Raw genomic sequence first — 15058 nt, forward strand, 5'->3', positions numbered from 1 at the left:
GAATATGGTTACAGGTTTTTTTTAACGTTTATGTGAGACGTTGCTCGTTACGTGTTTTTTAAAGTTTGTTTAAGTTGACGTGAGACGGAGGGCAGCCTTGAAACCGACCGAGGGAAAAAGAGGAAGTTAGGGACCGTCTTTAAAGTGCCCACACCTAAGATCAGAGAGACTTTCTTCTCCTGTAAGAGTCTCCCTAAAGATCTTCCCCTCATATAAGCAAGCAGGTATTTTTAAATTGTATTATATTAATTATTTTTTGTTTGCTTTGATCAGTTTTTCAGCAATGGAAAGCAACTATAAGTGCATTTACTCAAGTATATACAATTTTTTAGATACTTCTCCTCCACTACATTTCAGAGAATATTACTTTTTAGGCCAGCCACTGTTTTTATATGTATATACATTTTTTTGTATTCTGCTAATGTTGCTCATTACTGTTATTATACAGATGGGTGACAAAGGAAAAACTGGTACAGGTCTGAATGCTTGACCACCACAGTGAGGGGATCTGGTAGCTCTGTTATGCTGGCATGGTTTGCGTCCACTTGTCCGCTTAGAGGGAAAGGTCACTGCAAATCAATACAAAGTTGTGATCACCTTTATCCTATGATGAAACATTTCTATCTTGATGGATGACAATCCCCCAATTCACAGGGCACGAGGGGTCACTGAATGGTTTGATGAGTATGAAAATGATGTGAAAAATATGCTATGGCCTTCACAGTCACCAGATTTGAACCCAGTTGAACACCTATGGGAGATTTTGGACTGACATGCTAGACAGGGCTCTCCACCACCATCTTTTGGATATCTTTTTGAAGAATGGTGTTCCTCAGTCTTGGCATTGATTCTACAAGTCTCTGAACTCTTCTGGAGGGATGAACATCATAATACTTCATAATTGCTGGTCACACACTGACATTTTTTTGCCAGGATCATAGTGGATTATAATTCTCATAGTTGTAATACATTAGAATTATTTTACAACGCATTGTAATAGTGATTATAAGTTACTCTAAGTGGTCATTGTGCGCTTTAAGTGAAGTAATGAAATTCCTGAGGTATATGCAGATATAATACATTACAAGCTGACTATGAGTCACTGTAAGTGGTCATTGTTTGCTTTAAGTAAAGTGAAAAAATTAATTAAATATATGCAAGAAATACAAAATCTTGTCAAATTAATTTATTTGTTTAACAGGTCGTAACAGACAATAAATAGAGTACTCCAATTTGACACAGCTTTGTGATGATGAATAAGTGAATGATGGAAACTTAAGTGAAGGATCTGCATACTTGTTCCGCCGCTGGCCTTTTCAGTAGTGAGTAGCATGAAAATCAGACAGAGATAAAGGCAACCACGTAGTAATCACATCCACCAGTGGTAAAGCCAGTGTGATAGTACCCGAAACTGTAATTCCTCTGAACACAGCTAGATGCTGCTGGCTACAAAAAATATTCGATCACAGTTACTTCCATTCATACAATACACCTTCTTTGTCACATAAAAATGATATTTTGCCCACACAAAATTGTGGTCTTTATAGTTTTTTATTCTATTGAGTCAGACATTTTGATCATATTTCTCTTAAAGAGTTGTTCTGGGGGCATTTTTGCTTCATTGATTTGTGTCTCAGCTTCTCTCACAGTTTTATTTCTCATTTACCCACAGCTCCCAGTCTCCCAGCTCATCTCCCCTCAGGCTTCTTCCACTTGAAGCTGGATTTTCTGACTCTATTAGAAGTACTCCAACATTAACACTGTTCAAAAGCAGACTGAAAGCATTCATTTTCTAATGTGCATTTGACTCAATTTGATTGTTGTTTTTGTGCTTAAACTGCAGTGAGTGTTGCAATGAAATGCACAATATGAATACAGTTTTGCTTGATGGCTGCAAGCAGTAAACCACTAAGTGCACTACTCTGAATGGACTTTGATGTCATTATCAACCAGGAAAGATACAAGCTGATGCACACAAACTGATAAATTAATAATTTAATACAGTATTTAAATCATTATGGGTACCATTTTTAAACACCAGTCTCATACATGATCCCTTTAATCTTAATGAATAGCATGTCAGGGTGGTTAACGTGTTGTTTTGCTTCAGTTATTAAGGTGACATCCTGTCTTTTTTCATATTTTCCATTTCTACAATATCAAAATCAAATACAACACAGTGGATAAAAAATCAAAAAACAAGCCATTCACAAAAGATCTTTACTTTTTTAATATGAGCAGCGTTTTATTTATGTACAGCTTTGAACACAGTATCAACACAGTATATTGTCCGTTGGATAGCACTGTAAGAGAACAAAGGCTCCTTGCTTCTGCATTTGTGCGCTTGAGAGGTTGCATCAGAGGATGTCGACACGAGCGAAGGACTGGTCTGTACCTAGATTGTTCTCTACAAACACTTCATACTTGCCAGCATCAGATGACTTTGCATTTTTAATGGTCAAGATTGTGTTAGTGTCTCCGACATCAAAGAATACCCTGAAAGACAAATGCAGCACTTTGATAGTCACAATTATATCACACAGACATCACAGAGCATGCAGACCTTGTATTTAATAAATAGCCATATATTATTTAATCATCATTTCACAATTTGAATCAATTCACGGTAATGATGGATGGCCTACCTGTCGTCTTCTTCAATGTCATCTCCATCTTTGAGCCAGGCAACATCTGGAGGAGGCTCCCCACTTATTTCAGCCTTGAGCACCACTGTCGTCCCTCTCTTGGCCTTGATGTTGTCTGGGCCTTTAGAAACCTTAGCAGGGACTGAGGGAGCATGATGCAAATACTCTGTCAGCCATATGATTTCTTGATGATCAGACAAGTACTAGGCATTGTGTCAAAGATAAAGTTCTATGGGAGGCACTAATAACTAGAAGAATATAGTAAAAAAAAAAAAAGCTTTGATATTGAGTTTCAAAATCATCTCTACTGGCCACAGGTAATACTTCATCTAATATGATTGTGTGGAAATCTTTTACTAAATTGTCCAAGAATATAAGGTGCTTGAGCTGCTTGATTAAATTCTGATTCCACCAAACCTCACAAACTAGCAAAAACCTTGCAATGACAAATGCCAGCTAACATTCTGTACACACCCTCTACTAGAATACAAGCAGATCCCGACGTCTGGCCAAACGGATTCTTGATGTTAACAGTATATTTTCCCAGATCAGCCAGAACCCCATCTCGAACCACGAGTGCCACAAAATCTGGGTCTTCAAAAACATAGCGGTACTTGGGACCGTCCTTCAGCTCTTTGCCGTCCTTGTACCACACGATGAAAGGATCCGGGAAAGCGCTAACTCTGCACTCCAGTTTTGCGGCGCTTCCCTCAACAAGAACCACATCTTTTAGCTCCTGGAGGATCTTAGGAGGACCTTTCTCCCGCAGCTCTTTACGCGACCTACATGAGAAGAAAGCGATTCAATACACAAACATTTCATGTAAAAATGGCGTCCAAGTACGTCTAAAGGCAAAAGTGTTTGAAGTGGTCTCTACTCAAAAGGTTTCATAATGTTGCTCTTGGTGTTACACAAGACGAAAGTGTGAAAAATGAACAGAAAAGCTTAATAGAGAAGTTCAAGTCTTATATACGTTCTCAAATATAAGCACAAATGAAATTCAACAAACACTTTGTTTGACGCACAGTGACACTTTACATGCTTGCATGCTTTGAACTGTGCTCAAGAGGAACTTGGATGTCAATGATGCCAACACAGATTGAATATTTTTTTACCTGTGGCCACGATATGAGGCCTGGATCCGAATAGCAGCTTCCTGGACCTGAGGATCGTTGATGTTCAGAGTGCATCCGGGAGGAGGTGCAGCCTTCACTTTGGACATCTGCAGCAGTCAGAACAGGTCAGTAGTTAGACCTGGAAATTAAGAACTTCCAATCTCTTCTGATCATGATCATCTTCTGATACTGTACAAACAATTTAATTGAAGTTACAGCTTAATGTCACTTTTCTTACCTTGGAGATTCTCTCAAAGATACACTCCTCCTTAGATCCACTCCAGAGTCAGCAAACCTAACACTTCACGCTTTATATCCAGAGGTCAGGAGGAGCCTTTTAGGTCCTTAAGGATCAAGGCGAACAACTCATCTCCCAAACGCTCCCTCTCCTTCTTTGGATGTTAGGAGGAGACTTAATCAGTCTTGTCATACTCAGCATGACAAGACTGATTGAAGATGCACAGCAAATGTTATGGAGGCATTTTCCCATCCTTATATAGTCTTCATATTAAAATCCTCCTGAGAATCCTTGGAGCAGTTAATAGTTTTGTCAGTGGATGTTTAACAAGTAGAGGGAGTAAATTGAAATGTGAGTTGTCCCCGGTGAACACACATAATAGTTTGTCTTCAGGGTCATTTGGAGGGAGTGGCTTTACCCTGAACTGACCACAGTCCATGACATCATTGTAAAACATGACCCAAGTCATTTTTTAAATTATAGCAAATTCAAGATTAGCCATTTGCAAAGTTATAACAGCTTTTTGCTATCACTTTTTATGACAGCCATTTCCTGTACTGTAAGGACAAATTGCCACATTGTATTCATATATTTTGTCATATTTCCTTTATTGCATAGCCTTAACAGCTGTCATGCCTTTTCCATGCCAGATCCAAAAAATTCACAAAATAAAAAGCAGAGGCTATAACAAATACAGTCACTCAATAAATAAACAAATGCGCAACACACACAAAGCAGTCACATTCATATAGTCAAAATATAGAACTAGTCATTATTTTAACAAACTATTTTCTCTGTGGGTCTAATATCCATCACGAGGCACTGCAACACATTCCACAAAATACAGTGTAGGATTTAATACAAAATGTGGAGCATTTATCATATTTTTGAAAACCCTGTTGTCTGCTTACAAATAGTTGTCATTTCATTTCATATGACAGAACACAATCAATATATTGCACAGATCAGATTAGACTTAAATGCAGCATTGCATTCTGGTGCTGATCTTGCATGTTTTCATTGAGGTTTAAAACAACTTTAACAGCTCTGTGATTAACTTCTACTCTGCATAGGAAAATGACTGAGCCAAAAAGACAAAGAGCTGCAAAAAAGGGCAGTATTTATCTAGCAATAGCATTAGAATATATAGAACCAGTAAAATCATTTCATAGAATTACCAGAAACCTTTGTTAGTTAATAGACAAATTAAAACAACTCATGATTTTGCTAAATGTACGATGCAGCTTTATGTGATATCACCTTAAAAGACTCATCACTCTTTGCTTCTGTTTCCTTGTCACAGTCTTTAACATCAATCACAGCTGTCACAGCAATTATACTTTGTGTGTCAAGTGTGCAGATCAACACACATGATAGCAACGTGATCAAGATCTGTGCAAATGTTTCTCACTCTGATCTGAAAATCAAATTTGGCTTTGCAAGGCAAAGGTATGTAAAAGAAACAATGCAACTTAAGCCATTTAATTACCTTAAAATAATGAGGACAGTCATCATTGTAATCATTGTGCCGTAAAAACCAGTGCGATGGAAAAGACTTGAATTCAATTAATTTTGGGCAAAAGGTGATACCTTTGAGGTGGAAATTATAACTGTAATGTCAATCCAATAGAGTAAGTGGTTCACAAATTCCAGTAATACATTGGTAATGTCCAAATATAACTTTTTAACACCAGTATACAGCTGAATCATACCACTTGTCACAAATTGACAATCTAACCAAGGGCCAGATGCCAGTTTGTGCCTGGTTTCAGTCTTTGGCAGTTGAAACTAACTGATAGATTCAATATTATCACTGAAAACCACAAGTTATGTTCTGTATGGGACTTAAGGGATTTATACTAGAGAGAAAAATGAAATTAACTTTATGGTTTACTGCCCATGTTGTAATGGTTTGAGAATGAACATGTTTAGGAGGCATGTATACTCTAGTTTGCATTCTCTTTGTCAAAGACTATATAGAGCATGGAATAAGAGGAAGTGTTATTTATTTACAAATTAATTTAATATTTACTAGAGCTGTGTAGATTGTCTCAGAATTTAACATTTATGATTGGGCTGCAATGTGAATATGTTTCATTTATGTTTCAATCATTGTGTGTACTGTCTTTTAAGCTTGTATGGTCTAGAAACCAAGAGGATGACTAACAGAATAAACCAATACTTTCTGTAAAATAAAATGCTAATCTTCACCATTTCATTTCTCACTTCAAGTCTCACTTTGTGTTATTTATAAAAGGTTCTGCTATTTAAAAACTGTAACTTATAAAAACCAAATAAAGCAAACCCTTTCTTTTCAAAGCAGCTGTTAACAATTGAAAACTGCAGCTAAAATAAGAACTAATACACCCAGAAATGTCTTAATCTATATCCTTTTTCAACAATTTTAGAGGTTATTTTTAATGCTGACTAATGCTAAGTCTTTAAGGGCACTTAGATGCACCCTAATAACACCAGTGGGTTTCTAAAGTGATTCAATTTACCATTGAACCCCTGATAATCTCACATGTCATGTTCTGATCTCATATCTGATGGTACAGTAATTTCAGGATGCACAGTCGAAGAATAAACTGACTCAGCAAACATGTAAACCTTTGGTAAACTAAAGAGCTGAGTGTAAATATTTCTGCATGACAGATTAAACTGGACTCTTAACACCGGGCTTAGTGCAAGAGTTTAGCCAAGGAGGCGATTGTTAGCTTATACAGCATGTGGTGAAGGAGCCAACGCCTGGCAGTCCCGTATGGAGCCATTAATACTGTCCATAACATCATAACTTTGGCTGGAAGCTCAAGGATGATGGTCTTATAACAAATTAAAAAAGTAAATTCTGCTTTTGAGAATGAGAGAATCATTACTATTCTATTTAATAACATTATGGGAGAAATTCGCTCGATTAAAGAGTCCTATTCTAATAGCCCTTGTAGATAATCCACCGATTTATCGTCTGAACTCAATATACTGTACATTTTAAAACCCCCAAATGAACTCCTTTCTAAAACTGCTACAATCTTGACAATCACTGAGGTGCTACAGCAGTATAAAAACTTAGGTAGCACAAATTACACTAAAGTTATCGATTGATTTTATGGATAACAATATTTAGCATTGTAGGTCATCCTTAATCAAGGATTTACACAGAATTAGACATCATAAAATGAAATTCTAGTCATTGGGCTGGTCAGGAAACATTTGAATAAGAGATAGACTGAGATAGTAGAAGTGTTGTTATGGCAAAGGCATCAATTGTTTAAACACCCCTTGTTTGGAAATTATGCTAATTAAGCATTCATTATTTTAGAATCTCATGAATCACTTGTACTTTTCTTAAATGAAACAATGTTTTCTAACATCAAAACTCGCCTTTCATGGTGTTTTACTACAATGTCCCCTCTAATCAGTGTAGAGTTGACAGTAAGAAAGGAAGTAATTCATCCAAAAATGTATCCAAAGTTACAAACCTTAACTTCAAGATAAACATCCTGCCTTGTACAGTATGAACAACGTCCACCATATAAAAAATGCAGTCAGGCTCTTGTAACTGTGTAAGAGTTCCCTCAGATGTGAAAGTATGTTTTTTATCTTCTTTTCCAGAAAGAAAAAGAAGTAATGTCTCTGTAGATCACAGCCACTGCTCATTACTTTTTTTGTCTTCTGCCAACCAAGTTCAACAACTCAGGCCTGAAAGGACAACTCCACCTTGCGGCCAAAAGTCTGGTTTGCTCAGTGGATCCTCCCTTCTTTAAGTCCTGCCAACTGATGTTTGGAAGCCTGTGTTCACTGCGTGACAGGCGTTGTGGGTGCAAATGCCACATTTGGCCTGATGGGGCTGGTAGGGGTTTGTGGCGAGCTCTGGTAGGACCGCAGGAGAACTTTGTGCTTGGTGGCCCCCTCCTCGCGCCTGCGTTGCTGGTCGGCCAAAAATTCCTTGAGACAAGTGGTTGTAAAGGTGAGAGTCTGCCTACGAAGGCGCATCAGGTAGGCATCTTGAAGCCAGGAGTTATTGAAGCAGTCCTTAATGGAGGGACGGGCCCTGTTGAAGACCAGATTGAGATTTTTTTTAAAAACGTGTAGCATACAATATTTGTATAAACATTTTTTTTTAAATTAGGTCTCAGCAGATAACAAAAAGGACTTAAGTTCAGCTTACCAAGGGTAGCTACAGAGGATCTTTTTAAGAAACAGAGAGGCACTTTGGGACACATTCTGGTACAGTTTGGAGAGGTCAAACTTTGCCGCCTGGATCCTGATTTCAGTCTGCTTAGGATCATTTTCCACGAAAGGCGACCTACCACTCAACCTGGAAAATCAGGGGGACGTTTTGACAGTCATGTAACAACGTAGATCCCTCAAACATTATTTAAAGATTTCAAACACCTGAAATCTTGGCAAACGCAGCAGGCAAATCTTACATAACAAGCTCAATTTCATATACAAACACACAATTACATTTGTCTTTAAAGAGCACTTCCCGGGTGGAAGCTGTGAAAGCAGTACTCACATGATGAAAGTCAGTACGCCCACGCTCCAGATGTCAGCTGGAGGCCCCACCACATCCCCTTTCAACATCTCTGGAGCTGTAAAGGAGAAGAAAGGGAAAAAAAATGTATAGCCCTCATTATTTTACACAGAGCTTTAATTACGTCTGCAAATAGCCTTTGTACCACAAAACCTACAGTTTATGACTCATTGCCTCTGATACTGTACATGTAATTACTTGATGGTGTTTGTGTAGCTTTTTGAAATGTGTGAATAGTGTACATAGTTTTTGCTGGTTTATAATCCTCCTTTCTTGTCACAGCTAGTGCACGCCCACTGACAACAGTTACATAAACAGTCCACACCAACAGCAATTACAGAAGATCAGTATCAATATCATCAAAATAATCATCAAAATATCAAAGTTTACAGAATAAGTTCTTTATATGTGTATGTCATTTTCTTCCTAATAAATGAATACAGTAAACATAATTTACATTTTCATGTGTAATTTACACTTAGGGGTGCAGGTATTATTTTTACAACCCCAATGCACAAAATGACCACAATACCGTTTTTCAAGAGCAGTTTCTGGCACTACGGAAGATACAACTGGAATGACGTACAGTGTAACTTAATGTTAGGGACGTTAATTTCTCTGAGGGCCTGATATTTAAAGAAATATTTTTTTGATTGTTTAAATCAGTGTGTGTGCACAATTTTTACTTTGTGTGAAGGAATCAACGTAGTCAAGATCTTGTGTGTATGTAATTTGTCCCTTTTGTCTCTCTTACAAAATAGATCTTGGATCTTGATCTAAATGTGACTTCCATAGTAAATAAAGTTTAACTAACTGACTAACTAAGTAAATTATCAGTACAGTACAGATAGACCTCAGCAACTAAAACATGCAATAATAATTTGGAGTTGTGTTTCTGACCATTTGTCAAATAAGTAATAATAAGTCCAATATTTACTCTTTAGCTGCTAAAAGCTCCACTATGATCACCAGCTAGTCAACGTCTGTCTGGTGATGGGCAGGTAGGATACAGTGGGTTTATATATTTTGAGTGAAAACAGCTGCCTGCAGTGACTAAAAACATTGATCAATTGTAACAAGTGTAACACTAAAGTTGGGGGCCTTAAAGCAAACTAATGAGCTCAAAAAGAAAGACGCTAAAATACCCCGTAGAGCTGAAATGAAGAGTCAAGTGATAATTTTCTCTATGTGACTACGAGCAACTCCTTTCACATTACAAGTAGTCATTTGATCAATTGTTAATATATAAATATTGATTAGAGCAGCTTTAATTTTAGATTCCCTGAGGTTTTTGAAAAAGAGGACTCTTACACATGTACTCCAGTGTTCCAATAGGAGGGCTGAACTGTTTGAGGAACAGAGGGTTGAAGCTCTGAGCGCTGCCAAAGTCGATGATCTTGATGACGTTCATGTAGGTGACAATGACATTCTCTGGCTTGATGTCGAGGTGGAGAATACGTCGAGTGTGGAGGTAGTCCAACCCCTGGAAGATCTGCGTGATATATGTCACCACGTCGTCCTCCGAGTAACGGAACCTAAGAGACAGCATGTTAGGCAGTTGCTCACTGATGCATTTCTAAATAACTTAAGAAATAGTGTATCTATTCATTCACTGTAACAGGAAAGTAATGATTTCATATCAGACAAGCAACCAATTTCACACTACAAGCACAGCTGTTAGGCTTCACCTGTCTATGAGGCTGTAGAGCAGCTCTTTCCCACTGCAGTACTCAGAGATAAGAACCAGGTAGCGCGGTGTGACATAAGCTTCATGCAGAGCCATGATCCTGTCATGATGAAGTGACTTGAGGATGTCGTATTCCTGCAGCACTGCTTGCTTGTTGTCTGCCTCATATGGAACAATCTTGGCCATGAAGAGGTTGCCTGTGGCATTCTCCCGACACTCGCGGATCACACCAAAACGACCCCTGTGTCATGAAGAATAAGTGAATGGTTCTGAGCAGTGTGGTCAAATTATCCACATATATCAACGTTTCTTGTAAATTCTGACTCAAGTTTTCTTTACTTAATGATGCTATGAACCAATTTAATTGGGCAAAGCCTTACTATGTTCTCAGAAAGTACCAGAACACTTAAAAGTCTTGTTTTTAGCCATATAGTTGCCAAGTTCTTAGTTCAGTTAGTTTTGCTTGATTGATCTGTATATGTTAGTACCTTGCTTTCTCATCCATGAACGTATAAGGTTTCTGGGGAACTCCTTGGCGCAGAGATCCTTCTCCAGGCCTCCCCAGTGGTGTCCTGCGTCCTAAAGGTGTGGCCCGTCCTGATGGGGTAACCCGTCCAGAAGGGGTACTGCGACTGTCCCCCCCCTGCACTACTGGTGTCAAGCTCTGCACCACCACCACAGGTGGAGAGATGATCACAGGAGTGACTGAAGGGGTGCTGGTTGTCAGAGCGGGGCTAGACTGAGAGGGAGGTGTAACACGAGCGGTCGCAGATGGCCCGTACATCGGTACAGATGAAATAGGTTTCCCCATGACAGGGGGAGGTTGCGGTACAGGAGAAGAAGGTTTGTTGGTCATGGGGTGGACTATCTTCATAGGACTCTGAGGTTTGGGTGGGACAACAGGGGGAGACAGCTTGGTTTGGGGTTTGCTTACGCTGATGCTAAGGGTGGTCTTGGCTTTGCCTGGTGTGAGTTGGACAGTTGTGGTTGTGGTGGTCTGAACAGGAGCTTGTTTAGGAGGGGCTGTACTAACGGGCAGTGTTGCAGCAGGACGGCTAGCATCAAATTGCACAGTGGTGGTTATTGGAGAAGCAGATTTAGCCACAGATTGAGCAGGAGCTGAAGTTGAGGGAGGGACAGGTTGGGCAGATGACAGTGTAGTGGATTTAAGAGCTGGTTTAATAGGAGGAACTTTCATGGATGACATCATCACAACAGGGGGTGGAGGAGTGGCAGCAGGGACAGTCTTGACCACCACAGTAGCACTGGATTTAGCTGGTTCTAATGAAAGACAAGGAGAGGGAGGATACATCTCAAACATGTGATTTGATATATGATGAAGTTAATACATGCAAGGCATGATGTGTCATTTTTAATACACTGTCTGATGAGGTATCTTTTCAGACTAAATATATCATCAACATACAAAAAAACCCATAACAACCTGTGCTTAGTATTGCAAAACAAAAACAGGTTTTTTTAAGGAAATACATCAATATGGTGAGTATACTGAAAAAACCTTATTTAACTTCATAGAAAGCATCTTAATGTATATTTGACTGCTTTATCTAAAGGTAAACACAAAGTTCCACTTGATTTTTTTTTTACATAATACATACCTGAAGCATCCATGCTTACTACCTCTGACAGATTGCTGTAGGGGCCCTGGCCAGCTTTATTGACACAAGCCACCCTGAACCTGAAGGAGCCCCCTGCTGGCAAGTCAACCACATTGTAATAACAGTCTGCCACCCCTGTTGCTACCATCAGCCAGGTGGTGTCTCCTGGGGAGAAAAAAAGACCAGTGTGTCCATGTCATTGCCATAAACATTTCACTGTATCATTACAAGGCAGTTTCTTTTTATCTATTTAAACAAATTTGTTGTTTTACATTTTATATTTTTAACTGAATTGAAAGTTTACATCAAGGTTTTCAAACTGTGTGTCATAAAGGATGAGGGCTTATTCCAGCAGAGTAGTTCTCTTGCTAGTTGGAAGTATGTTTATCTCTGAAATTGCCTGTTGCTTTTGGTTGAAACTTAAAGCTACAGGAAACTCAAACTTGTGAATCTGCAAGTAAATATCAGTGGTAAGTGTATAGGTGTTGCTAAAGATGGCCTTGCCAGCATCTACAGTACTAGAAATGACATCAAAATATATTAATTGCTACAATTATTAATAATTAGCTAAATTTGTTACATATGTTTTTTCCTGTTATAGCTGTGGTTTTTGGCAGATGTGTAATGTGAAACAGTTTGTTGCCTTTGCTAAATAAATGCATATGTATACATCTGTATACTTCTGTCTGAAATACACACACAATGAAACACACACCTTGTTTTGCTATTTATATGTCTGATTTCTCAGGTCTATTAGCATATTGATACTGTGCGTTCTGCACAGTGTTGAGCACAAAAAGATCAAAGTTGGTTTGAATGTGGTGAGATTGCTATGCTGTATTAATATTTCAGGCTGTTAAAAGCATCTGCCTTGAACATGCAGTTCACCATTGTCTGTATTTCCTCAAAACAAAGGCATTTGTTTGTAATCAGTAGGCTGGCAGACTGGCTTTTCAGCCTGTTGAAGGCAAATAAATTTACCCAGAACATCAACAAATAAAGTGATTCTTTTGTTGTTTTTGACGCTATTCTTGCTTATCTTAGGGGAAATACAGACATTGCTGTTTTTTGACTGAATTACATTGAGGAAGTAGTGCACAGGTTTCGTCTTATGTACTATGTATAGTTCACCACTTCACCTTCACCACTGTATGCCATAGCCCACATGTTGCCATAGCAACCTTATTTATGTGGTCTTGTTGAGTTTGTTTTTTATTGACTGTTATTTGATGTAATTTTAGATATTATGCACTGTAAAACACGTGTATACTTACATACATGTGGTCTCAGCTGATCTGAGAAAAAAAGTGATTCTTGATCTGTTTTCCCATAAATAAATAAATACTCTGGGCAAACCCCCTTCCTCTACAGTAAAGCACAGATATATCAACCATCCATGAGACTGAATCTGAAAAAAGTGGACATCTAATAGTAGCCATCTGCCTGAAAAAGACAATAAAACATGAATTCATTGTTAGTAAACACTGACCCTCTGCTCTCCTCTCCAGAGAGTATGTACAGGGGGCCATGGTGTCTGAGGGTCTCCACAGCACCAAGGCTGTGTTGTTATACTTCTGAGGAATCTCAGGTGTCCCGGGACGATTGGGCAGACCTGTAAAAACAAATATATTATTATATCTAATCATATATCTAATCATCTGTGACTACACCTTGTGCATCCTGTCTTTGAGTCTTATACTCAAACATGACTGCATTTAAGAGTTACTTTATATTGTGTATTACTTGTATATCAATAATGCATATTGTGTATTACTATAAATAATCTAATAATGCTATTACTATGCGATAGTCCTAACTCAGTTTACTGCTCCACAAGAGTGAGGTGTGTGTCTGGTCTTACGAGCAAGAGAGATTGTGCAAGAGCTGCACACAGCAGCCAGGGGGTTTGTTGCAACACATTCATAGACCCCTGCATCCTTTTTGGTGGTCTGCATGATCATCAGTAGCTGTCGGCCATCAGGGCAGGCAATCATGTTCATCCTGGCATCGATTTCCAGGGGCTTCTTATCTGAAGAAAACATACATGTATAAAAATGGTCTTTTATTCAGAGATAAGACCCAAGAATAATTACATAAATGTTTTGTAATTAGCAAGTGAAGTGACTCGGACCATCCATCTATTACGTCATCATCAGTTACGTCATACTCCTTTATTTACATTTGGGATCCTACCTTTCATCCAGGTGATGTTTGGGTGGGGGCTGCCTGCTGGCAGACAGCTGAGTGTGACTGGATCCCCCTCAAGCAGGACATGATCTCTCAGCTTGATGTGGAATACTGGAGGGAAATCTGGGAGCCAAAGACATAAGACTTCTTAAATCATGTCCATACTTTATATGTCAATTTTAAAGTTATGATTTACTGTACTCAGTGATGGTTAAGACCACTATCACTGGAACTATGGTACAACTTCTGGCCTAGGACAAGATAGAACCTTTCTTCTTGTGTTTTTCCCACTCTCATCTTTTGCTATTGCTATGTAAAAGGTATATGTTGTTGCATAGAGAGATATATACTCTATGAAATATACAAAAGCATGTAATTAAATGCTATGGTGTTCACTGATGTTGTCATACAATCTATGTGTTATGTTTTGATAAATAAATAATATTTAAGAAAGATAATTTAAAGATACTCTGTGAAGTTTGACCACTAGTAGCGCTATGAAGCATTACATTTATGCAGCCAGTTTCAAGCTAATCCACTGATCAACAGATAGTGGTGGTTACAAGTGAAGAAATGTAGCAATGCACCAACATAGGAAAGGAAGAAGAAGACTGCAAGCTAGTCAACTATTGACGTAAACAATACAGGATTTAAAATAATTAAAAAATATATTTAATGTTTACGAGGAACCTAACAAAGTGTTTTGGTCAGAAACACTGAAAGTAAATAAAACTTTTGTTTGTTTACAAGAAAACTCCACAGGGCAACTTTAAACACCCATTATCTTATTGCTTACACAGTGTAATTCAAATATCTTCATGCACAACCATGTACACTTACCAGAAGCCAGTTTGGAGTACTGACGTGAACGCAGAGAACTATTTTCTCTTGAGATTGCCGTTGGTATGTCAGGCTGGGATACTGTCTTGTCTCGTCTCCCTCTGGTCAGGCCCCATCGATCCCAGCGGGATCTGCGCTCACCATCGGCACCTGTCCCAGATTTTTAAAAAAAATCAAAGTACACAAAATC

The 15058-nt window shown here is 38.5% G+C and overlaps 2 protein-coding genes across 2 annotated transcripts in view; both read right to left on the reverse strand.

Annotated features, from left to right (window-relative positions):
- Positions 1-2206: 2206 nt before the first annotated feature.
- LOC137192408 (SPEG neighbor protein-like) lies at positions 2207-4450 on the reverse strand. The gene is made up of 5 exons (XM_067603079.1): positions 3999-4450; positions 3761-3867; positions 3120-3427; positions 2646-2787; positions 2207-2496 (listed from the first exon to the last, which is right to left on the reverse strand). The coding sequence occupies exons 2-5, from the start codon at positions 3865-3867 to the stop codon at positions 2358-2360; spliced, it is 696 nt and encodes a 231-aa protein (XP_067459180.1). The 5' UTR covers positions 3999-4450; the 3' UTR covers positions 2207-2357.
- A 137-nt stretch (positions 4451-4587) lies between these two features.
- The window catches only part of spegb (striated muscle enriched protein kinase b), a 40866-nt gene continuing 30395 nt past the window's right edge, over positions 4588-15058 (reverse strand). Inside the window, exons 31-41 of the mRNA XM_067603077.1 lie at positions 14869-15018; positions 14035-14151; positions 13703-13870; positions 13331-13453; positions 11842-12006; positions 10711-11503; positions 10224-10463; positions 9847-10070; positions 8518-8593; positions 8167-8316; positions 4588-8049 (exon numbers count right to left, since the gene is read on the reverse strand). Of these exons, the coding sequence (XP_067459178.1) occupies positions 7794-8049; positions 8167-8316; positions 8518-8593; positions 9847-10070; positions 10224-10463; positions 10711-11503; positions 11842-12006; positions 13331-13453; positions 13703-13870; positions 14035-14151; positions 14869-15018 (2462 nt within the window). The 3' untranslated portion in view covers positions 4588-7793. The remainder of the gene's footprint in view (positions 8050-8166; positions 8317-8517; positions 8594-9846; positions 10071-10223; positions 10464-10710; positions 11504-11841; positions 12007-13330; positions 13454-13702; positions 13871-14034; positions 14152-14868; positions 15019-15058) is intronic.

This window comes from Thunnus thynnus, chromosome 11, assembly GCF_963924715.1.
Source record: "Thunnus thynnus chromosome 11, fThuThy2.1, whole genome shotgun sequence".
Lineage (NCBI taxonomy): Eukaryota > Metazoa > Chordata > Actinopteri > Scombriformes > Scombridae > Thunnus > Thunnus thynnus.